This window comes from Salvia miltiorrhiza, chromosome 4 (genome assembly GCF_028751815.1).
Source record: "Salvia miltiorrhiza cultivar Shanhuang (shh) chromosome 4, IMPLAD_Smil_shh, whole genome shotgun sequence".
NCBI lineage: Eukaryota > Viridiplantae > Streptophyta > Magnoliopsida > Lamiales > Lamiaceae > Salvia > Salvia miltiorrhiza.
In genome coordinates, this window is record NC_080390.1 from 11,845,496 (window position 1) to 11,867,506 (window position 22,011).

General features: G+C 36.6%; 3 protein-coding genes across 5 annotated transcripts; all 3 read right to left on the reverse strand.

Moving 5' to 3' along the window:
• Positions 1–24: 24 nt before the first annotated feature.
• Positions 25–4,573, reverse strand: LOC131022733 (solute carrier family 40 member 2). 3 transcript variants are annotated; one of them, XM_057952251.1, is made up of 8 exons: positions 4,437–4,573; positions 2,468–2,618; positions 1,792–1,988; positions 1,246–1,704; positions 1,001–1,172; positions 776–913; positions 537–647; positions 25–456 (listed from the first exon to the last, which is right to left on the reverse strand). In XM_057952251.1, the coding sequence occupies exons 1-8, from the start codon at positions 4,532–4,534 to the stop codon at positions 325–327; spliced, it is 1,458 nt and encodes a 485-aa protein (XP_057808234.1). In that variant the 5' UTR covers positions 4,535–4,573; the 3' UTR covers positions 25–324. The 3 variants fall into 3 exon arrangements, with proteins under 3 accessions (XP_057808234.1, XP_057808233.1, XP_057808235.1); XM_057952250.1 differs by lacking the exon at positions 4,437–4,573 and adding an exon at positions 3,405–3,561; XM_057952252.1 differs by lacking the exon at positions 4,437–4,573 and adding an exon at positions 3,496–3,516.
• Positions 4,574–10,096: 5,523 nt separating this feature from the next.
• On the reverse strand, positions 10,097–12,150 carry LOC131022735 (uncharacterized). Its single transcript, XM_057952253.1, has 4 exons — positions 11,725–12,150; positions 11,528–11,597; positions 11,342–11,428; positions 10,097–10,362 (listed from the first exon to the last, which is right to left on the reverse strand). The coding sequence occupies exons 1-3, from the start codon at positions 11,998–12,000 to the stop codon at positions 11,379–11,381; spliced, it is 396 nt and encodes a 131-aa protein (XP_057808236.1). The 5' UTR covers positions 12,001–12,150; the 3' UTR covers positions 10,097–10,362; positions 11,342–11,378.
• A 1,070-nt stretch (positions 12,151–13,220) lies between these two features.
• Positions 13,221–19,939, reverse strand: LOC131022736 (SCAR-like protein 1). Its single transcript, XM_057952254.1, has 9 exons — positions 19,595–19,939; positions 18,451–18,614; positions 18,038–18,161; positions 17,837–17,960; positions 17,669–17,730; positions 14,105–17,570; positions 13,934–14,017; positions 13,738–13,848; positions 13,221–13,661 (listed from the first exon to the last, which is right to left on the reverse strand). Exons 1-9 carry the CDS (start codon positions 19,747–19,749, stop codon positions 13,614–13,616), a joined length of 4,338 nt encoding a protein of 1,445 aa, XP_057808237.1. The 5' UTR covers positions 19,750–19,939; the 3' UTR covers positions 13,221–13,613.
• Between the last annotated feature and the right edge of the window lie 2,072 nt (positions 19,940–22,011).

Here is a 22,011-nt window from a genome sequence, read left to right on the forward strand (position 1 = left end):
GTGAAAACTTAAAAGAGTTCGAGATATATCATAGTCATATCATAGATGTACAAATTCAACCACTGTCACAAACCATTTTCATAATAGAACGCTTCATATATATGAATATGTACAAGCGTATAGCAATGCCAAGGGTGGGCTGAAGCCCCCCAAACTCTTAAGCTGGCCGACTCGCCGGAATCCTCAATAATAGCCCACTAGCTGCCGAGGGCACGAAGAGGACGCTACACGAAAATGAATCTGAAACGACTGTGTGCAAATTAGATAAAGAACATAGATATCTCGATAATTTTTTCTACGTCCGCCCCTAATATTGGTCTTCCGTCACCATTTAATCAGCCGGAGAAGCTTGTCTAGGTGGACTAGGTGCTCCCGAACTCGATAAATATGCACGCTGTACGACAAGGCCGCCAGAGTCACCACCACGAACGACAACACGATCAATTTCCAAAAATCCTGAAAACACAAAAACTCGAGCTCAAACAATCGTTGTAGGGCACAAAAATGCAATGGGGGCGAATGAAGATGATCGTCACCTGCGGATTGGAGATCACCATGCCCATAATGTAAGTCATCAAGTCGAGCATGGACTGAAGCGAGTTTTGAACGCCACCAACGACACAACGATCAGATTCAGCTACGTGATCCTGTTCGAGTAGCCACAGCAAAGGAAGAATCATAAACTCGAGCCACATTGATAAAAGGTGATATTGTTGTTTGCGTGTGCTGGTCTAGTGGAAGAGTGGTTAATATCTGAGGCCAAAAGTCTCCTTGCCTGCATTTGCTGAATGACAGAGAGATCAAACATCCATAGACCTAAACGAGACGAGGCGACTCCGGCCATCAGCACGTACGCTGAGGAGATTCGACTCCTCATGAATACAGAAGCAACGCATAACAAGATACAAGCCCACTGCAATAGTTAAGTAATGTGAATTCAAATGAAGTGAATCTCCAACAAGTTTAGAAGTTAGAGTTCATTAGTTTCTGCTGATTTTACTTGAGACCATATCGACCAAAGGCCTGTTCGTAGGGTTGAGATACGAGCCTCCAACACGGGGTACCCGAACGTGGCCGCTATCCCAACCGTGGCACTCACTCCACGTGCAATCCCAATGACATATGCAGGTATGCCTTGCCACTCTAGAGCAGCAGTCATCAACGTTCCGAAGCTGAAAACATCACCCGTTAGAAGTATAACATGTGATCATCATTCGTTTAAGACAAGCATCGTGTGTTCTTTACCTGAGCACGGTGAAATACAGCAACGCGAGAGCAAGTCCGGGGAGGGCGACGTCTTGGTTGATGTAAACTCTCCAAGCACTGATGTAAGGAAGACTCAGAAATTTCGAAATCACGGTCCCTTCGTTCGCGTTTGAAGGAATCAAGCTCTCTCGTTCGTGGTAAGTGGATGCACTCTCGTCTACTTCCCTGACCGTGGATCTTGACGACACCCTTCTCTCACTCGCGTCTCTTAGTCTCGGGATCCCTTCGTACACGGACATGAGAAGGAAGTATATCAAGAACACGGATGCTATGTTCCAGATCGCTAGGGCCATAGCGGATGCAGCTAGCGACACGAAGCTGATAACGAAGCCGGTGAGCACGGGAGCAAACAGCTTGCAGGTTAGATCGATCCTTCGTATTACCGAGTTCATCTTCGTCAAAACTCCAGGAGACTGGCCTTCTGACATCACAACCACCCTGTAGTTTCGACGTAAGCATTAGTTTATCCTTATCGAAACAAAATCTATATATGTGAGAGAGTTTATCGATCTCTCTACACGTTACCATTCTCTTTCGACCAAGATGGTTCCGGCCAGAGAGGAAAGCACGGCAACAGCTCCGGAGATATTGATGAGTACGAGGAGACAGATGAATGCCGCGTAATTGGCAGTCATCAAGTCCGTATGCATCAGTATAGCAACGACTGCGCCTCCAGCAACAGCAAAAGAGAGATTTTGACACAGAAGCCAGAGTTGGAGAATCTGTTCATATACAAAAAAATGAAAGGACTAAGATCAACGAGTATATCATATATAGTGTCGTTCCAATATTATCCCTACACGTCCGAGTAACACAATGCACGTGTACAAAGTCTATTCATCAGGAAAACTCGTGCACAAAGTGTAACTTAGTTACAATAGCAATTTAACGTATCTTAGAAACTAAAAAGTGCTTGATGGATAACGAAGGACACTGCAAGAAACGAGAGATGAAGCAAAAAGATGGAGCTTCTCTATAAATCAATTCAAGGTCTAAGATCAAGTAGAATATCATATATAGGTGTCGAGATTCCAAGATTAACCCTACACTTCCGAGCAACCCAATGCATGCGTACAAACTACAATTCATCAAGAAAAGTCGTATTGGAGTTAAGGCACAAAGTGTAACTTAGTCATAATATCATGTTAACGCGTCTCAGAAACTAAAAAGAGCTTGATGGATAACGAGAGATGAAGCAAACCCGGGTGTAGGACAACTTATCCACCAACTGTCCGATTAAAGGACCAAACAGAGCAGTCGAAGCAGACTCCACCACGCCATAAGCTGCAGCAAGAAGTAGGGAGTCCGGCCAAACATTGATCATGTACAAACCGACTGAGAACTCCCACATCCTGCGATTGACAACACGAAAATAATCTCACATGACGAGTATACTGGTTCACTAACAGCAGAACATCGAGTTTTGATCTTGATAAACTTCCATGATCAATGTAGTAAGTCAGACAATGATTCTTAACATAATCTTAAGTAACTACTTCATAGATGATTAGAGAAATTGCATATTAAAGTTCAAATTATTAAACATTGCAACTTATGATCACTATAAGTCACACATCCGGAGGAGCCAAGGGGGGCTTAAGCCCCCCCCCCCCCCCCAAACATAAGAAGGTTTTTTTATATTTTTCTAAAATCGTCAAATTATCGATATTTTGTGTGAATCATTGTACAATAGCCATCATCACCAAATCAAATACTAAGAAAATTATCCTTTCGAAATCTCAAACTCAAAATACAGAAAATATTTTTTTTTTTCTGCTAGTGGCATCCTGCAATTTCAGCTGAATACACCATATATTGTGGAAAATAACATCACAAAACTCACTTAAACTTGAAAACAATTCTGCATTTAGATTAGAAAAACAAAACTCATGATAAAACTAACTTTTTGCATTGATTAATGTGGCAAAAACAGTGGGGGAAAAAAAGAGCAAAAAACAAAAACGAAAACCATTGTGATCACACAATGCACATATACAACATTCTCAAGATTCATAAACAATTTCAACACAAAAACCCCAGCAAAACCCAAAATTGGACACAGACGAAATTAATGAACTAAACATCATAATCAAAAAGTAATCTTTTGAGAGAGAAAATATCAAGAAAATTGGATAAACCTGGAGCCCCATCTGGCTAAAAAGTGGCCAACATATAAATTTACGACTGAGGAAGACGGAAATGAATGTGTTTGGTGTGCTAATTGCTCACCCTTCGTTGTTTCCATTTAATTCTTCTTTTTTGGATTTTTTTTTTTTATAACTGAATTTATTGAATCCACACGTCGCATGTTGCTACTTTTTGTTTTTGAAAATAAGATAATGTTTTGGAGATGAGAATTTATAAATTTGCTACTGCGATTTTATTGATTTCTCAGTGTACGGAAATATTTTCTAATGTTTTTCGAGATAAATATTTTCTAATGTTGAGTATTTTAAAATTGTGACGTATGCATTTAATATTCGCCTATATTATGTATATAGGAAAATGTTCAATTTAAAAAATACTAGTACATTGAAACACTACACTTAGGACTTAGCAAATATGGTGAATTCGCGATATACAGTGAGATTCATGAATTCGTCATGGTATAATTACTCATTTTGCACTAAACGTATAAGTTATTGCATCAATTAGTTCTCATAATTACAATAATAAGGTTTTATTTGATATATATGACTTGTATTCTATGTAAATCAATTCATTTTAACTTTTATCCATTTTAGTTTTCTTTTTCTGTTAAATTGAATATTAAAATCTCAACTTCTTGTAACCAAATATCTTTCATATCTATCCAATTGCGAAGTATTTTCACATTAAAGATTTTCATGAAGAAATTATACAGTAGTGTGATTCACCTTAAGTTTAACTTGGATATGGTATTCGTGATTACATACATATTGAAACTAATAAATTAAAGAACTCTAAATTTGGTGCACCAACTAAAACCAGAAAATCACAGATTCAATTTCAAAACCAATTCATGCAGATTGCAGTTTGAAGATCTTCAAAACAGTAAAATCCAGAATCAAGAAACAGTAGCTTCGCCTAAACATAAGAATGTTTTTTTAATTAAAGACATTTTGACAACAATAACAAACACAGTCCAAAAAAAAAAGATGAATAATGAAGAAGAAGAAGCAATAATAAACCTGGCACCCCATCTGGCTAAAAAGTGACCAATATACAGCTTTAGGAGAAGTAAAGAAGAGTGTTTTGCATTTGCTTCCTCAATCAATGGTTCATCCATTTATGCTGCTGTTGTTTCTTCTGAGTCTCGATTCTTTTTAAAGACGAATCTTTTATTTTATATTATTTTATTTTATGTTTAGGTAATATTTGATTGAAACTGCAGCAACTGTCGTTTGGTGTAGCAAATTTTTAGTCTATTTCTTGCATTTCCATGGCTTACGTGGTCGATCGGGTTAGAGCACTTAATTACTACTATTATTTAATTAATTATTACTATTTGATTAACCCTGTTTAGATTGTCTCATTGATGTGTCCCACAATTTCCTGTGTTTGACTGTATCTCACTTCTAATCTCTCTATTTTAATTGTTTGTTATAAAATTTAAAAAAACATTATTATATAATGACTAATTATTTTTTATTCCTAAAAATTGAAATTTTTAAAAATTATAGTATACCCTAATTTTGAATTAATTAACTCAAATAAATATAAAAAAATTATAAATCTTAATTGAATGAATAAAGCCTAGTCAATTATCTTAAAATTATATTAAAATTAAAAAAATAATAATAATAACAAACTTGAACATGGAACACAATAAGTTGTGATCTCATCCGGTTATTATCGCAATAATGTGAAAGAATTATGCTTTCTAGTAAAGTAGTACGCTCGTGCGATGCACGATCGATATTAAAAGTGAATGATTTTTTAAATAAATAAATATACATATTAAATATAAATAAATGCAAAACATGGATCTCATTCAAAAATACTAAAGTATGAACGACATAATCTCAATAAACACATTAATCTGAAAATATTTGAATTTTCAATTTTTGAAATACTTATTAATTATTTATAATTGATATTGTGTATAAATATATAAATAATCAAATATCAAAAGCAAGTGAATGATAATGAGTATTATTATGTATCATATAATATTCTAAGATGTACAAAACTATTTATTTGCATATAGGTGAATATATTTTTGAATGAATATTTAAATCATATATATGGTCATTTTGTTTGAATATAAATTTTAAAATAAAGTTCCAATGCAATATCCAAATAATTGATTTTGCAGAAAAGATGAGATTTATTTTTACAAAGAAAACTAATTAATTTATTAAGCGAAAGAGTTCTAAATTAACAAATATAAGTTTAATCTTTTAGTTGCATAAATATTAAAAATGATATCTAATAAAAATATAAAAAAATAAAATAAAATAAATATAGAAAAAGGAATCAAATAGAAAGAAGATATAACTGTGACATTAAAAAAAGAATGGATGTAGGAGAGAGGAGAGGATAGATGAGAGATGAGAGAGAAGAAAAAAATAATTTTGTAACTATAAACAATAATAATTGAGTGGATTTTTAAAATGGCCACTTTCATATTGTAAAGATAAAAAATGTCCACTAAAATAAAAAACTTAAAAAATGTCCATTGTTACCAAAATACCCTTCACATTAAAAATTAAAAAAATGTTCATTTTACATCACTCATTTAAAAAATCTCGCAATTCACAACTGATTTATGCTTAAATTGCTCTATTTTTAAGGGTTTGTATGTGCGTGTTTTAAGATAATCTTCTGGAAATTGGTGCGTTTTATGGTATATTTTATGCTTTGCAGGAGATTTAGGCTTTCGAGATGGAAGAATGCATTTTTGGAGAATTTTGGATGAATTTGGCGTTTTCTAGGTGTTCTGGTCTCCAGAGCAGAGGAACCGACATCTCCAGAGCAGAGAAGCGCCAGCATCAGAGAAGTAAATCACCGCGCCAGAGCAGAAGCCACGCGCTGCAGAGCAGAGCAGACACACTCGTCAGAGAAATCAATTCCCAGAGTAGAGAAATCAATTGCCAGAGAAATCACCATTTCTCTGAGCAGAGGAGAAGGATGCAGAGCAGAGAAGTGAAAAGTCAGAGAAATCAATCTCCAGAGGAGTCAATAGTCAGAACAGAGAAATCGAGAAGCCAGAGAAATCACCATTCCTCTGGCGATAGCAGAGAAATCACCATTCCTCTGGCGATAGCAGAGAAATCATCATTCCTCTGGCGCGACCCATTCCTCTGGCGATAGCATTACCCTGGCGAGGCCCGTTTCCCTGGCGATAGCCGTTCCTCTGGCGAGAGCTGCGAATTCGGCAAGAGTGGGAGTATTTTTCCAGAGCGCGCATCCAACTGGAGAGTTGCCTTATTTTACACGATTCTATTACCTTTAGAATTCTACTTTGCATGACAACTTCCATGGTGATCGTAGGAAATCTGAAAACTATAAATAGGTCCTCTTTTGACCTATCTAGATATACCGAAAACCCTAGCATTCATATTTCAGTTTATAGCTTTAGAATATTTTAGCTTTCCAGTTTTCAAGGCTTGGATCAAGATTGAAGATTCAAGCCGCTACAATCGTTTTCATTCAGTTTTTATATAATTTAGTTTTTACAATTGCGTTGAATTTAATTATGTTTATGTTTGATTTTATTATGTCTGGCTAGTTCTTTTATTCTGAACCTAGGGTTTGTACATAGCTGATTAATTATATGTTTTTGATTTATTGATATCAATTTGCCTTCCAACTTGTGATTCATGATTCCTGGTGCTTATTCTCTTGTGAATTATCTGATCAATGATTTACATGTCTAGCTGTTCAGTTTGAGTCTTGAATGCGATAATTGTTCAGCCGATTCAGGAATGCATGATATAGTGTTAGCCTTGAGTCTTGAATGCGATAGGTGAAGCTATAGTAAGTTATTCTTTATGTGCTATTTGGAGTTAATTTATTCCTTGGAGTCTTGAATGCGAAAAGGGGTTAATTAATCTACGTTCATAGGTGTTCGTTAGAGAAGCTTGTGAATACTACCCTGATATTTCATCAGGGTTGGATTAAAATTGGTAATTGAATCAATAGATTAATTGCATGTAATTGATTAGTAAAAGTACATCCCTAGGGTCAGAGTTTTTCTTACGTTTGCATGTAATTTATATGCTCTTTAGTTTTTATTTGATTAATTTTAGTTCGTAAATCACCTTCATTATTGTTTTGTCTGTTTACTGTTAGTGTCTGTTTAGGAAATAGATAGAGTAATTTCGTTTTACAGTCTCTGTGGATACGATACTCGATTGCTACGTTTGTGCTACAATTGCACCGTGTTAGTTGCGGTATTTTGTTGCTAATAAATTAGTGATCAACAACCAGTGTGAATTCACAATTCACAACCAATCGAATTCACAACCAGAATTTTTTGTTTGTGAATTCACAACCAGTCGAATTCACAATCAAAATTTAATTCACAACCAGATTTTTTTTGTTGTGAATTCACAACCTAAATTTAATTCACAATAAGAATTTTTTTGTTGTGAATTCAAAACCAGTCGAATTCACAACGAAAATTTAATTCATAGCCAGATTTTTTTGGTTGTGAATTCACAACCAGTCGAATTCACAACCTAAATTTAATTCACAATAAGAATTTTTTGATTGTGAATTCACAACTAATCAAATTCACAACCAAAATTTAATTCACAATCAGAATTTTTTTGTTGTGAATTCGACTAACTGTGAATTCACAACCAAAATTTAATTCACAATCAGAATTTATTTTGCTTGTGAATTCAAGTAGTTGTGAAATTAAGTTTTTAAAGTTTGAATTCACAATTAAAACTAGAATTTATTTTTTTTGTGAATTCGAGTTTTAGTTGTGAATTCATAGATTTGGTTGTGAATTTAAGAATATTAAGTTGTGAATTTATCAAGTTAGTTGAAAATTCAAGAACATTAAGTTGTGAATTCATAGATCTAGTTGTGAATTCAAAAATATTAAATTGTGAATTTATAGATGTGATCGTGAATTCAAAAATATTAAGTTGTGAATTCATAAATTTGGTTGTGAATTTAAGAACATTAAAAAAATAATCATACAGTTTGATCAAATTGTTGTACAACACCAAAATACAAAAGTTCTTAACACAAAAGCTATGTTGCTGAGGATCAAGTTCTTAACACAAAAGTTTTTTCATCTCATACAAAAATTCTTCGTACATACTAACAAAAACTAATCAAAAAGTTCTTCATACATACAAAGTTCTTCGTACATAATAATCAAAAACATCAAACCAACAAAATCTCCAAACATCAAACCAAGAATATTAATTTGACTAATCACCCTCCTCACACCAAATCTTCTACAAACAGCCAACAAAATTCACAAACAAAAGTTCAAGCAGATTTGCAATAGTCACAAACAAAATTCCAGATCTACTTTTACAAGGAGAGAGAGAGAGAGCGAGATAAGGAGAGAGATTATAGATCTACAACACAGTATGCAGATTTAAGCATCGTCGAATTCATCGGGGCTGCAGAACTAGGTATCGGAGGAGAATCGGAGACGCCGCTGCGTCTGGCGATGCAGATCGTGTGGAGATAGAGAGCAGCGGCGTCGCGTTCGCGCTCCTTGTTTTTTTTGACCGGCGATTTTGCCTGGGGAGAAGGCTCGCCGAAAGTTGCCGTGGCTGGGGATGTTTGCTGGCGCTGCATTGTTCGGCCGAAAGGTGAGCAAAGGCGGCGCCGCTCTAAGGGAATGAAACCCTAGGCGGCGCGAGGGGCTGAGTTTTGAGGGGTTCCGTGGTGGTGGTTGTCACGGCTAGCCTCGGTGGTGGAGGGCTCTACGGTGGCTGTAGGGATTGGGTGGAGCGATGTGGCGAGAGAGAGAGAGAGAGAGAGAGAGAGAGAGAGAGAGATGGCGGAGGCGACGAGGCCGGGGACTGCGGCGCTTCGCGGCGGAGGGCGAAGCAGGAGATGGCGAAGGCGACGAGGCCGAGGCGGCGGCGCTCCGCCAGCGATCTGAGCTCGAAGGGAGGGAGGGGGAGAGAGAGAGAGAGAGAGAGAGAGAGAGAGAAGGGGGAAGGCCGTGAGGGAGAAGAGAGAGAAAGAGAGTGGAGAGAGAGAAAGAAGAAAATGAGAGAGGAGACATACCTGGAGAGAGAGTACATATTTTAAAGGAGAGTATTTCCGTCTTTTCAATCCAAAAGTGGATAGTTTTTATTATTTTTATCTTGGTGGACAATTTTTATCTTTACAATATGAAAGTGGATAGTTTTATATATTAACTCATAATAATTTATTTATTTTAGAATTAATTTTTATAATTTTTATATCAAATTAAAGATCTTTTCGTTATCTTTATAGTCAAAATTGATGATTTTTAAAAGAGAAACAAAATAGAAAAAGAAAAGTGAGGAGAGAAAATTTTGGTGGGAAAAAGTTTACGTTAAACTCATGTTTTATATATGAGATAGATAGATATGCGTTATTTAAGGTAGTTAAACCTTTTGTTTTAATTATTTATTATTTAAATGTTTTATGAAAACTTGTGAATAGCGGAATTTTATAAGGAATGGGACAAATTTGCTGTTAGAGCTATTTGGAATTTAATTGACGGGGAAAAAATTAATCTAAACTGAGATACTGTACAAAAGAAGTAGGTAGAAACGAGATAGTATAAAATTTCCCAACTTTTTTTTAAAAATTAAAAAATGCAGCTCTTTTAAACTGCACTACTATATCGTTCCAATCAGGACTCAATAACATCAACTCTGAAAACAAAAAAACAAACAAAAAAAAAAAAAAAACCTTTAAGAATTGACATAAACTTCGCCCCAAAACTGTTCCATAATCACATATGTAAAATAAAGGCAACATGAATTGAAGTATAGAACAACACATCTTGGCAACAAAAAGCATCCAAACATGATCTGTTGGAACAGAAACTTGTACTAAGCGTTTCATGGCAGAGATCAAGCATCAAAAATACTTTTAGATGGCCAAACCAGGGATCTCACCGACCGGATTCACTGCGTATTTTGTAAGCCATCAACGACGCTGCAATCAAAGCAAGCAGACTCGTTCGTTGTTATGTACATCATCTATAGCAAATATAAGCAGCCTCCAACCAACAATAGATATAAGTTTCAAACAGAACAGAGAAGCAGGGAAGATTGGTGGTTTATCAATCAATGGAAGCATAGCATGTAAAATTCAGAGGGAGACCTGAGCTATGAACACCCTAAACTAGTCGAGATAGCCTGCTTTTGGACATCCATTTCATGAGTTAATCCAACACTTTGTTGGTAAATTTATGGCGCCTAGATACATAAAAGACTACACATCCAAGAACTTATGCCACCAAATTTGCGAGTAAAACACTATTTCCATTCTCTTTACGACAAAACCAAAGTCACCCACCCCAACACATGGTATTGAATTGCACCAGCCATGAGTATTTTAAAAGTTCAATTAATTGAGAAGAAGCGGAAGTGCCGTGGCAAGATGAACATGTCATAAACTTAAGCCGAACAAAGTGGTGGAGTTTCCCGAATCATTAGGCAGATATCTAGGCACATGCAATTGGACCACATACCTAATTGGCTAATTCCCAACAAGATCATCTCCACTCTCACCTAGCTCATGATGTTTACAATAGCTCTCTAGCTCCTTCTATACCGTTCTAGACATTTAGACATCTTCTGAGAATAGTGATGCCGTTTAATCGGTCCTTGAGGAGAAACACGGGCATCGTGTTGTCATTCAAGAGCAACTCTTTCACCTCATTCAAGAAAGAATTTGAAGAACAACGGAGACAAAATAGGTTCAGCATTCTATGTAACTAAGATTTAGGGAATCCAGCATCAAAATCTCTTGGCATGCATTGTACATTTTTCACAATAGAAAGAAACAATCTGATTTTACTTAAAGAAGAAGTTAAAGAAATCAGAAGAACAGGAGCAAATTCATCAATATATATCAGCAACTAACTAAACACATAGATGACAGAATCACACAAATACAAAATCAAACTCACCTTCAATTTTCACGAAGAGATATATAAGAGGAGATGATCAAGAATCATCAGCTGACTCGTCCGAATCAGAATCACTCGCATTGTAACCTGTAATTAAGAGCCATAAATTCCATTACATCTTCAATCAAAATAAAAGCAGAAAATTTATACACAAACACAACGGAAATTTAGGGATTTTATTTTTACCGGGACGTTTATTTCGAACTTTCCACGCCGAAGACCTAACTCTCGAAGCCCTAGTCATCCAAAATTTCCCCTAAATTTCCAACGATCATAAAATTCAGAAAAATTCTCAACAGCAAAACCCCCAAAACTTTCCAACAAAATCGAATCACAGCTCAAACACTGTGCAATTGATCTTATCGAGAGAGAGAGAGAGAGACCTTATCGGTGTCTTTTGGGACGCCATAGCCGCTATAATACATCTGACCGACGAGCACCTGCATATTGACGTCGCCGGCTTTGGCCTCCTTGAGCGAGTCCTGAAACCACCGCTCCTTGCAATCGGAGACGACCTCCGACAGCGGCAGGCGCGCCGCCCCGTCGCCGCCGTTAGCCATCGGCCTCTTCCGCTTGCCTCTGCTGCTGCTACTGCTGTCGTCGCCGTTGCTCGTCTGCTCCGGGCGGCTTCTGCTCAGCTGCGAGGACGACTTTCCCATGTGAAATTGGGGGAAAAAAATCAGAGAGATCGATTGCTGATGATCTGTTGCATGCTTTTTGATTGGAGAGTTTCTTGGAGGGGGTTTTGTGGAAGGGAAGAAGGAGAATTAATTGCTGCTTTCTTTTTACTTCCAGTTCAGAGTCAGCCTGTCACAGTGCGACGTCGTTGCGATGACGTCACTCCTTTGACTTTCATTTTCTGCTAAAGTCAAAGGGAATCTGGAATCGGGCCGCATTTTGGGCTTAGATTCTTTAGTTAGTCAATTCCTAGTTGGGCCTAAAGGGGAATCCATATACATGAGGCTTTTTATTATTAGAGATTGCAATTGAATATACGAACTTAAATTTAATTCATATTTTGCGTATGAATAAAATTATACTCCATCCTTCCATAAAAAAATACTCCCTCCGTCCACAAAAGAACTTTCTATCTTTCATTTTTGGGACGTCCATAAAAGAACTTCCTACCTATTTTTGGACTATACCCCACCACTTATAATCCTCTTACTTTTCACTTTTCACAACTTCCAATATTAATTATAACACATTTTCACCACTCTCAATACACTCAACTACCTTTTTATCCACTCTCAATACACTCAACAATATTTTTTCTTAAAACTCGTGTCACTCCCTCCTAGGAAGTTCTTTCATGGACGGAGGGAGTAGTTTATTTTCGAATGTCCACAAAAATTAATCACTTTCTATTTATCTTCGTCCATCTACCAAAAATAGTCCATTTTCGACTTTTCATTTTTGAAAACTATCTATCACATGATGGATTTTATTCTCAACTCACTGTATAATTAATTATAATTATAAACACTACTTTTTAAGTGAATTTTTTTTTCCACTCATAATACAATAACCATTTTTATTAAAATTCGTATCATCACTTATTAGGATTATTTTTTGTGGACGAAAATAGTGTATGTCTTTAAATATACGAATTTTTAATTATTCTGGTTTTTAATTGAGTTCGAAATGATTTTGAATTGAATAAGAAAATCCATTTTCTTGATTAAGAAAATAATAATCGCGTGATAGTTTATTCATGCCTAAATATAGTGAAAGATTTATCTTTGAAGTTCAGCTTGCCCAATAATTTAGAGCTTCACGTTCAACAGTTCCAATCACGTCCAATATTACAGGCTTACAGCATGACATCAGCAAAATAAATGAAAATTAACAAAATAAAAATAATTCGTATGCCTAAGAATATTGTCCAAGAGTAAATCTTCTGAAGATAAAGAATAAAAAAACTGTTTACAACAAGAACAAAACTGAAAACACTGGTATTGCTTTTACACTAATAATTTTCTATACTATATCTGCAAATATATACCCTCAAACATTTACACAAATAGTTAAACTGTAAAATAGTATACAACCTTTGCTCTACTCATGAACAAACACATATAAACTTAAACTTCACTCTTGGATTCGAAAAAAGCTCAATAATTGGTCACCTTGAAATTGAACCAGAAGACAGAAAACGAGCAAACAACGGTGTAAAAGAGTCGAATCGTCGTTATCTTTTTTAGTCTCGAGAAAAATTTCAGCAACAATCATTTGTAGGATTTCCTCCTTGATGATTTTGATTTCTTGTGCATCATTCACTCCAGCTATCGTCATCGTCCTCATCGCTACCAGCAAAGGCCTGCAATGATAACCATTTTCATTATAAAGCCGCAGGCACGAAAGCTTTGCAGGGAGTAAGAAAGAAAGAGCGAGACCTGGCGGATTGCATTCGCTTTTTCCAAAATCGCAACAACTTTGAGATTGGTGTTAGGAGCCCGAGTCCGAATACTAGGTCTTGATGCCATTGCAGGTTTCAGGTTGAAGGACTAGCCAAATGAAGATTATATGGAGTTATCTTCCACAAGCAATATACAAGCATAAAACGCAATTTGTGCATATGGTGATTCTTACCTTGGTCCTTATTTGCTGCAAGAGAGAATCTCTTTCTTCTACCTTCTGTATCTCGGGCATAACTCGTTCTGTGACTTTCCGTAGCTGCAGGACGAGTAACGATAATTAAATTTTTGTGCCAAGAGAAAGTCATTTGCATTGTATGAGAGTAAGGGAACAGATTATACTTACTTTACTCTTATCAAGGAAAGAAACGTCATCTACAAGAGGATTGTGAGGCCGGGGAAATTTCACTTTTTGGCTCCCGTTTTCAGCACTATCTTCTGCTGCTGATGATGCAGATACGCTCTCTGGAATGGGTGTGGCTAACAGCTGTGGAATGTTTTCTATCTTTTCGGGATGGTCTGTAGTCTCGAGCAAAGTTTTGGCTTCCGAGCTAGAACAGCTATTTTCAAGATTCTTATCTTTCGATATGGCATCATCAACAGCAAGTTCCGTCACTGAGTCTCTCCTCACTTCACATACAGAGATACTGCCATCGGTGGGTGCAGTGGGCGGGGAAGAACCATCATGAGTGGGTTTGGCTGATGGGGTAGAACCAACATCATCAGTGGCTGCAGTTGGGGAGAGCAATTGAGGGAATGATTCTTCATTTCTTATCATCTCTTCCTCTGCAGAAGGCAAAGCATGCTGAAGCTTTCCCATCCTCCACTGAACTGGCGGGAGAGGTGGCAGCGGAGGTAGGTCCGAAAGATTTATCTGATTTGCTTCCAGAAAAGGATTATTTGGAGCAGAAATGGAACCTAATGGATCCTTGGGATATCCGGGGACATTGAACTCGTTGTTACTTGATCTTGAGAGCTCTGGAATTGGAGGTGGGCCCGAACCATTCGCAAGAGAGAACGCAGAGACCGAAGTGCTCTCTCCTTTGCCATCCTCATTATCAAGTGTTTGCAGGTAATTCATAGGTGACGAAGGTGACAACTCGGGACTTATTTCGCCAGGACATGGTAGATGTTGATCAAGGAGAGAGGGCGGTAACCCAACTTTATCTTGTACTGATTCTTCAGTGTAGATATCAGCTGGCAGTGATGGAGCATCAACAACATGATTTTCAAGACCACTTTCGTTGAACAGTTCTTGTTCTCTATCTAGATCACATTGCTCTGTATTAAGATGTGAATTAGGAACCCAACCTGATAATTCTGATTCGGGATTATCATTATCGACAGAGTTGCAGACGATTGATCCAGAACCTGAAGCAGAAGCCTCTGTTGAGCCCAACTTCTCCACATGATCTGATTCCCCTTCAGTGGAAGAGTTCTTTTCATTCTCAAGTTCGTGTACGCCAGAGTCATCAAAGGGACCATTGTGCTCTTCCACCAACTTACTAAGACTTGCATCGTCAGAAATTGCAGGAACAGGAAAAGTGATTATCTCTGTTGTGTTGGATGTATCAGCCTCTGAATCAGACTCACTCAACAGCACATGAATCTCATTTGTTGGTTTTATATCAGCAGAGTTTGTAATTTCAGTAACTTCTTGAGCATTGGAACCTGAGAACAGTGAGACTCCATCCATTTCTACAGCAGCATCTGACGTTCCTGAAGGCTCTTCAAGATGTGATATTTCTAGGGCTTCTGAATCATTGGGAGAAACATGATAAGGTATTTCTGTGCCCTGCGAACTCTCAGCTTCACAAGGTTCAGGAGTTCCAAGCGGAAGAGTGTCATCTACGGTTGTATCTTCTTCAGGAATGTCGTCATCATGAGCATCAAGAACTCCCATAGGACTATCAGGAGAGTTTGCTAGGTGCGATAATTTTAGGTTGTCCAAGCTAGTCTCGTTGTCAATGGAGCTAGTAGAGTTATTGTCAACCGTTAGAGTGTTAGCACCGGCCAATGGTGTTTCTTCGAGTCCCTTCTGGAGAGATGCCTCCATGAAACATGGAAAATGGTTTAGAGAATCTGTAGAAACATTTGAATCTCCATCATCCCACACACCAATTAGGTCATCTCCTTTAGGCTCGATATTGTCGCCATTATGTGCTGCGTCCGGATAATCATCAGCAGAGTTAGGCACCTCTGGAAACTCATCTTCAAAGTTATCTTGAATTGCATTTCCAGAAGACATTGTGTCCAGAATACCATTTGTTGAAAGGACATTAGGTGTATTCAATGTTGAAGATGCATCATCTGCCAACTCCCGATCCTCCCCATCGTATTCATCCTCATGCAGCAAATTGGAGGATGTTTTAACGGAACTATCAGTGTTATGATGATAAATATCACATTCAGTAGAAAGACAAGGTACGTTCTCACCATTTGGTCCATCCACTATTTGTTCTCCCTCAGAGGATCTTGATAAATCATCTTCTGACTGCAATCCAGATATGCAGGCACGGGGAGAAAATGGAGGATTTGTTATCAGATTTATCATCTTTTCTATGTCATCCGTCACAAAGACCATCTCATCTGACCCACCGGGTGCTTCTGGCTTATGATCTCCCACAACGTCTTCTGGATCAGAAAGCTCCACAGTAGGCATTGATCCATTCATGCACAAAGTAGAAGTCACCTGCTCAAACTCAGACCTTTGGTTGGTGATCGTGTTGGTCTCGGTGCGTCTACCATTGGAAGGCACACACGATGGATCTATGCTTAGGTCTGTCTTCTCTTCTTTGTCATCCAGTGTAGACATTTCTGGCTCAGGTGGATTCAACATATATTTTCTCACAAATTCATCACTGCTAGAAGAGACCTGCTTGGAACCAGACCTGCGATTGATGAATACATCAGTCTCTCTGCTTGTATCATTGGAAACCACTGGAAAATCTTCATCGGCAGTTTCGTGGTAAGATGATGCACCAACTATCTCATTTACACAGATATCAGTGCATAGAGATCCTTTAGTGGAAGAGCTTTCTGATTGTGGCTTTTCAGCTGAAACGCTTGGAGAATCTGAGGAGTTGTTCCCCACATCGGACATCATTGAGTCTCCAATAGACTGAGAATCAGAAGACCTTGAATGAGGAGGTTCTTCATATGTATCTGTACTGAGTGATTCCATTTGTATAGGCGAGGTGCCATCCCTCTTTATTCTCAAATTGGAATCCCTATCCATTTCTGACTCCATGGTTGAAGGTGCATCCACAAAATTATCTTTCTCACTGGCCATATCCTCAGATTCATAACCAGTTAAGCCTCCGGCTCTATTGCTTTCTGCATCGACAGCTACAACCTTTTCACCAGTCACATTATCAAGAGAAGATGAGAGGCCATTTGTTGCAATGCTAGCATGCGAACTTGGTAGCTCGCAGGTTTCATCATCGATGGGAAATTCATCTGAGTCATACGTGGGAGGATTCTGAACAACACCTTCCCTATCTGGAGATGAAGGAGTACTTCTTTTTCTTGCCCCTCTCTCTCGGTAGGGACTCAATGGTCTGACTTCAAATATTTCAGAACCAGAACCCCCGTGATGATGATTTGAGGCCAACTTCAGCTGTGGTGAGTCCACGGTCGTGTTGTGAAGCACTTTATGATCTGGGGAAGGAGACTTCAGTATTTTCTCCATGTAGCTCTTTCCAGTTTTGGAGTTAAAAGGAAATCCATTCAGTCTCCTCTTTAATTTGGCACCGAGAGAAGCACTGTTAATACCATTTTCAACACGCTCCTCCAAGAAAAGCTGATGAAGTCTACGCAAGATGCAATTGCAAATTAGACAAATCCCATTATTCGCCATCAACTAGAAAGAGCACAAAATAGAAAGAAGGTAACATGATAGAAGCCTCACTTGGCATGTGATGTTGGTACAACTTCATGGGTTTCTCTGTTTCTCCAGCGTGGCCCTTTCTTCTGTTCAACAAGAAACCAGTAACTCATGAAGTAAAAAATTGGCAGCAAAAGCAGTTCCATACTCTGTTTTGCTGCTAACAACTTCGAGTTTTTCTCAGGAAATTACCTTTACTTTGCGGATCTTCTTTTCCCTCTGGATATCTGCACTAGTCACTTCAGAGGATTCTACTTTAAAAAACGAAGGATCAGTGTAACGTTTGAGGCATGCTCCAGCGCCCGCAATGTCAAACCTAAATTGAAAGTGTTATTTGAGATACAGTTTTTTGCAAGATAATTCAGTCATTTTAGTAAATGAACAGTAGATTACTTGTCTAGAAGGAATAGGCGAGGAGGTTCCCTGCATTCTTCATAAGAGTCCATTATAAACCGAGGCATGTCTTCTCGTGTTACTAGATTATTGTCGAGTCGCAGATTAGGATGCCAATCAACACCTGCAACATACTTTTACCACATTACTATTACATCCAAGAAGCAGTTTGAGGTATATTTGACAAAAGATGTTGCAGAAAGTGATAAAGCAGAGTCCTTTAAGAGCAATATCCCTCAAGTATGCCGCATTTTGTACCATAAAACTGTATTAGGTGATAAATTGTGCAATAAACACCTTTATCCATGTTTAATAACAAGAACCAAATGACAAATGCCATTCAAAGAATTGCTTCAAAGAAACAATAGAGTGGTTGACGTAGGATTCATATCAGAAAGAACAACGGGTCTCACCAGGATGGTAAAAGAAAGAGGAATGATCCGTCTGGGAGAGAAAGGCTCTCTCAACAGCAGGAATCTCTATCTCAAGTTGTTGAACCCGAAATGCTAAGGCATGCCCCCTTGAAGCAGTTGCCATCATATCCTCGTGTAGGTTATGAAAAATCTCTGCAGCAAACCTTCAGCAATCACAAGAAACGAGCCCTTATGATATTTTTCAAGTAATTAAAATGATCACATAAATAGGAACATGCTTCATTCCCTCGTAAGAAAAGAAGTGTAATCTGAAACATTATGCTTTGATCGAGCTAACATAGTAACCAACTTATATTAAACTTTTAGAAATTACATCAATATTACAACAACCGATCCGAGATCATACCAATCTGTATAAGATTATCTATGGCATGAACTTTCACAGAAGCTACCATAAATGTTGTAGCCTAGTAGAATGTTGCAACAGGTTGACTCAATAATAAGCAATTTTTTTCCCCTATCTTTTCAGCATTGTAGTTTCAGCTTTACGGGTCGTTTCAAACTGATGGATAAGGTTGCAAAGACTAAAAAATTCTTGCTTAAATTGTAGTTCAACAATTCAAGCTGCCTTGATGCTTGAAACATAGCCTAATCCCACAGGAAGTTATGGAATAGTCAAATAAAGCATAGGTTCAATCCCTAGCATAACTCATAAATTCGGATACTTGTGCGCTTATAATCACACACGCGCACAATTTACTAACAACATTCCTGAATAAATTCAATTAGGCAATTAAGCTGAATTTGCATAATAGTCCACTAGGAACCAAGATTGGAACTTGATAATGCAGAAACCTATTTTCCAGAATTAGAAGAAGAAGGTAAAGAAACATCGACAAAAATGGTCCATCTAGACGCTAGTTTCTCAGATTCGATCCAAATGCCGAATTCCACATAAATTCACACCTCCATTCTGTCCGGAATGTGAAAATTCAAAAAAAAAAAAAAATCACACACACACACACACCACAATTAGCAACACAAAACTGAAATCCCCGACCTATCCATATCAGAATTACCTCAACACAACCCGCAATTCCCCCACATTCCAACCGAAACACCAAAAATCCAAACACAATCATCCATCAAAAACAATAAAAAGGTAAAAAAAATAAAAGCTCACTCGGCTAGGTCGCCGAGCTGGCGAAGAACTCCGACCAAACCGGCCATGGCGACGCCTTCAAGCAAGGCCTCCGGATCATCCTTATCCGCCGCTCGATACAGCTCGGGATCGGCCAAACTATACTCATTCCGTATCTCGTATCTCGTCATCGGCATTTTCTCCTCTGCTTTCGAGAATCAAAAAACTCAACCGAACTCGATCAATTTCTCAACTTTGAGGCTCACCACCTCCAACCACCACCGATACATATAAATGCTATATGTATATAGATAGATAGAGACAGAGAGGTTTTCTGTTTTATTTACTTTTTTTTGTGATTATGCTGCGCTACTGAGGACTTGAAAACTCAGGCGGAGTACTGTTGACTGCTTTATATATCTCCGAATTTTATTTATCCTTTTATTTGTTTTGGATAATTCAGAATAAATTGTCATACTTTTACAATATTTTAAATTTAATAATGTCGATAAATCATTATTATCTAAATTTTTATTCTTATAGTGATCTTTTAACATTATAATGACAACGTTATTTTATTAAAACGATGTTGTTTTATTAAAGATGGATGATGTCATGATTATAAAAATAAAATAAAAGGAGGTATTATAAAGATTATGTGAAAATTACACATTCAGATACAATTTGTGTTATTTTGTTGCAAATCTTTAAAATTATTCTACACATATTTTAGAAAGAAAAAAAAAAACATGTATACAATTTGGTTTAATTGTTTTCATGTTTTTATATGATATCTATAGGTTTGGCTTGTAAATAAAGTATGACGACTCAATATGTTTTATATGATTAAACTAATTTCAGGATAAAAGGAAATAATAACGATTAATTAATAAATAAATAAAAGACAATAATTTCGTTTTGTCCCCAAAATAAAACGACTTAGTTAAATAAAAAATCAGAGTTGTCTTTTACCTACATAAAAAGACAAGAATTTCGATATAAATATTACTTATATTTTATTAGTAATACTTTTTTTTTATGTTAAGGTTGTTTTTGGGAGTGTGTGAAATGGGATGTTGGTGCAGGAAGTTAAAGTGCGCCCGGGGGTGCAGGTTACGATGCCGCGCCTAGTGCCGGTTATTTTGGGATTTCTTCTGTTTTGTATTATTATTAAAAAAACTAGTAAGTGATCTGTCGAAATTCGATAGGTCTATTAAAATATAAATTTATGAAATTATTAATATATTTTTTGTTTTATGAATTATTTTTCACAAAAATAAAAAATTTAATAAAATTATTTTAAAGTAAAAAAGTTATACTAATATTTATTTAAAATTGACCTAATTTAAATGTCTTATAAAATTTATATGTAAGCATTGTTTCGATCCAAAAAATATTGAAAGAGAAATTGGAACAATTATTTGAAACGTATCTATATTAGATGTCTGTAGTTGGAACCAATAATTAAAAAATAAGAAAAAAATTAAATAATATCATTAACGACTTAAACTTTAAAAATTTGAATAAATTATTAAATTTGCAATTACCTCATAATCTATCGAAAATTTCATCATACAACACGTTAGTTGTTGCGTCTTGCATATGACCTCTCTTTTTAGTGATTTTTGAGATTGCCACGTAGAATTGTCCATAACTAAGAATGAATTTTGGCAGGTATAATCCTATATTTGAAAGAGATTGTCCATGACTTTTATTTATTGTCGACATAGCAAAACAAACACTCATAAAGTCATAGGGAATTGTCTTATCTGGAAACGAATTAAAAATTTAGTGAAATGCGATGAAATCGTAATCATTCTAGCTATAGAAAACTTATTGCGTTCATTTTTTTTTCCTGAAATGAGTTTCCCTTCACTTACGTGTTCCCCAAGTTAAGTTACTATCAGCCTGGTGTCATTGCAAAGCTCATTAAATTGATCATATTTTTTATTTTTGATTATGCATTCCTCTTTCAATTTAATCTCACGATTTGGCAATCTAGAACACTTGATCATGTCGAGATATTCAACCGAGAATACATGTTCATCGAACTCAATTTGTTCATCTTCTTTGCAAATACTGTCTGAACTTAGATAAACCCTTTCTTTGATAGACATTAGAGACATGACGTAATCATTTATCGTATCAATCATCTTATTAATTAGTGGGGGCCAAGATAGCTCTATTCGTAAACATTTCTGTATCAAATGCATTATTAATTACGTTATGGATATAAATAACTTTTCTTGATTTGTGTAATACTAATATAATGATTTTTAGATATTACATAGTTTTTAGATATTTAATGGTTTTTGTATATGGAAACTGATTAAAATTTAGAAAAAGAAAAAGAATGAATGAGAATTAAGGAAAATTAGAATGAAGTGATTGCACGACGTCACATAGGATAGAATTTATTTTGTTGAAATACTAATATATTGATTTTTAGATATTTAATA

Coding starts and splice junctions, on each gene's coding strand:
- LOC131022733 (XM_057952250.1), bottom strand. CDS start 3,511: ATGGAAACAACGAAGGGTGAGCAATTAGCACACCAAACACATTCATTT. Junction 1,705..1,791: donor ATCTTGGTCGAAAGAGAATG/GTAACGTGTAGA, acceptor TCGAAACTACAG/GGTGGTTGTGATGTCAGAAG. Junction 1,173..1,245: donor CTGTATTTCACCGTGCTCAG/GTAAAGAACACA, acceptor TGATGTTTTCAG/CTTCGGAACGTTGATGACTG.
- LOC131022735 (XM_057952253.1), bottom strand. CDS start 12,000: ATGGGAAAGTCGTCCTCGCAGCTGAGCAGAAGCCGCCCGGAGCAGACG. Junction 11,598..11,724: donor TCCCAAAAGACACCGATAAG/GTCTCTCTCTCT, acceptor TTGGAAATTTAG/GGGAAATTTTGGATGACTAG. Junction 11,429..11,527: donor AGTTCGAAATAAACGTCCCG/GTAAAAATAAAA, acceptor TCTTAATTACAG/GTTACAATGCGAGTGATTCT.
- LOC131022736 (XM_057952254.1), bottom strand. CDS start 19,749: ATGCCGATGACGAGATACGAGATACGGAATGAGTATAGTTTGGCCGAT. Junction 18,162..18,450: donor CTCTTTCTTTTACCATCCTG/GTGAGACCCGTT, acceptor AGTATGTTGCAG/GTGTTGATTGGCATCCTAAT. Junction 17,731..17,836: donor AGAAGATCCGCAAAGTAAAG/GTAATTTCCTGA, acceptor CTTGTTGAACAG/AAGAAAGGGCCACGCTGGAG.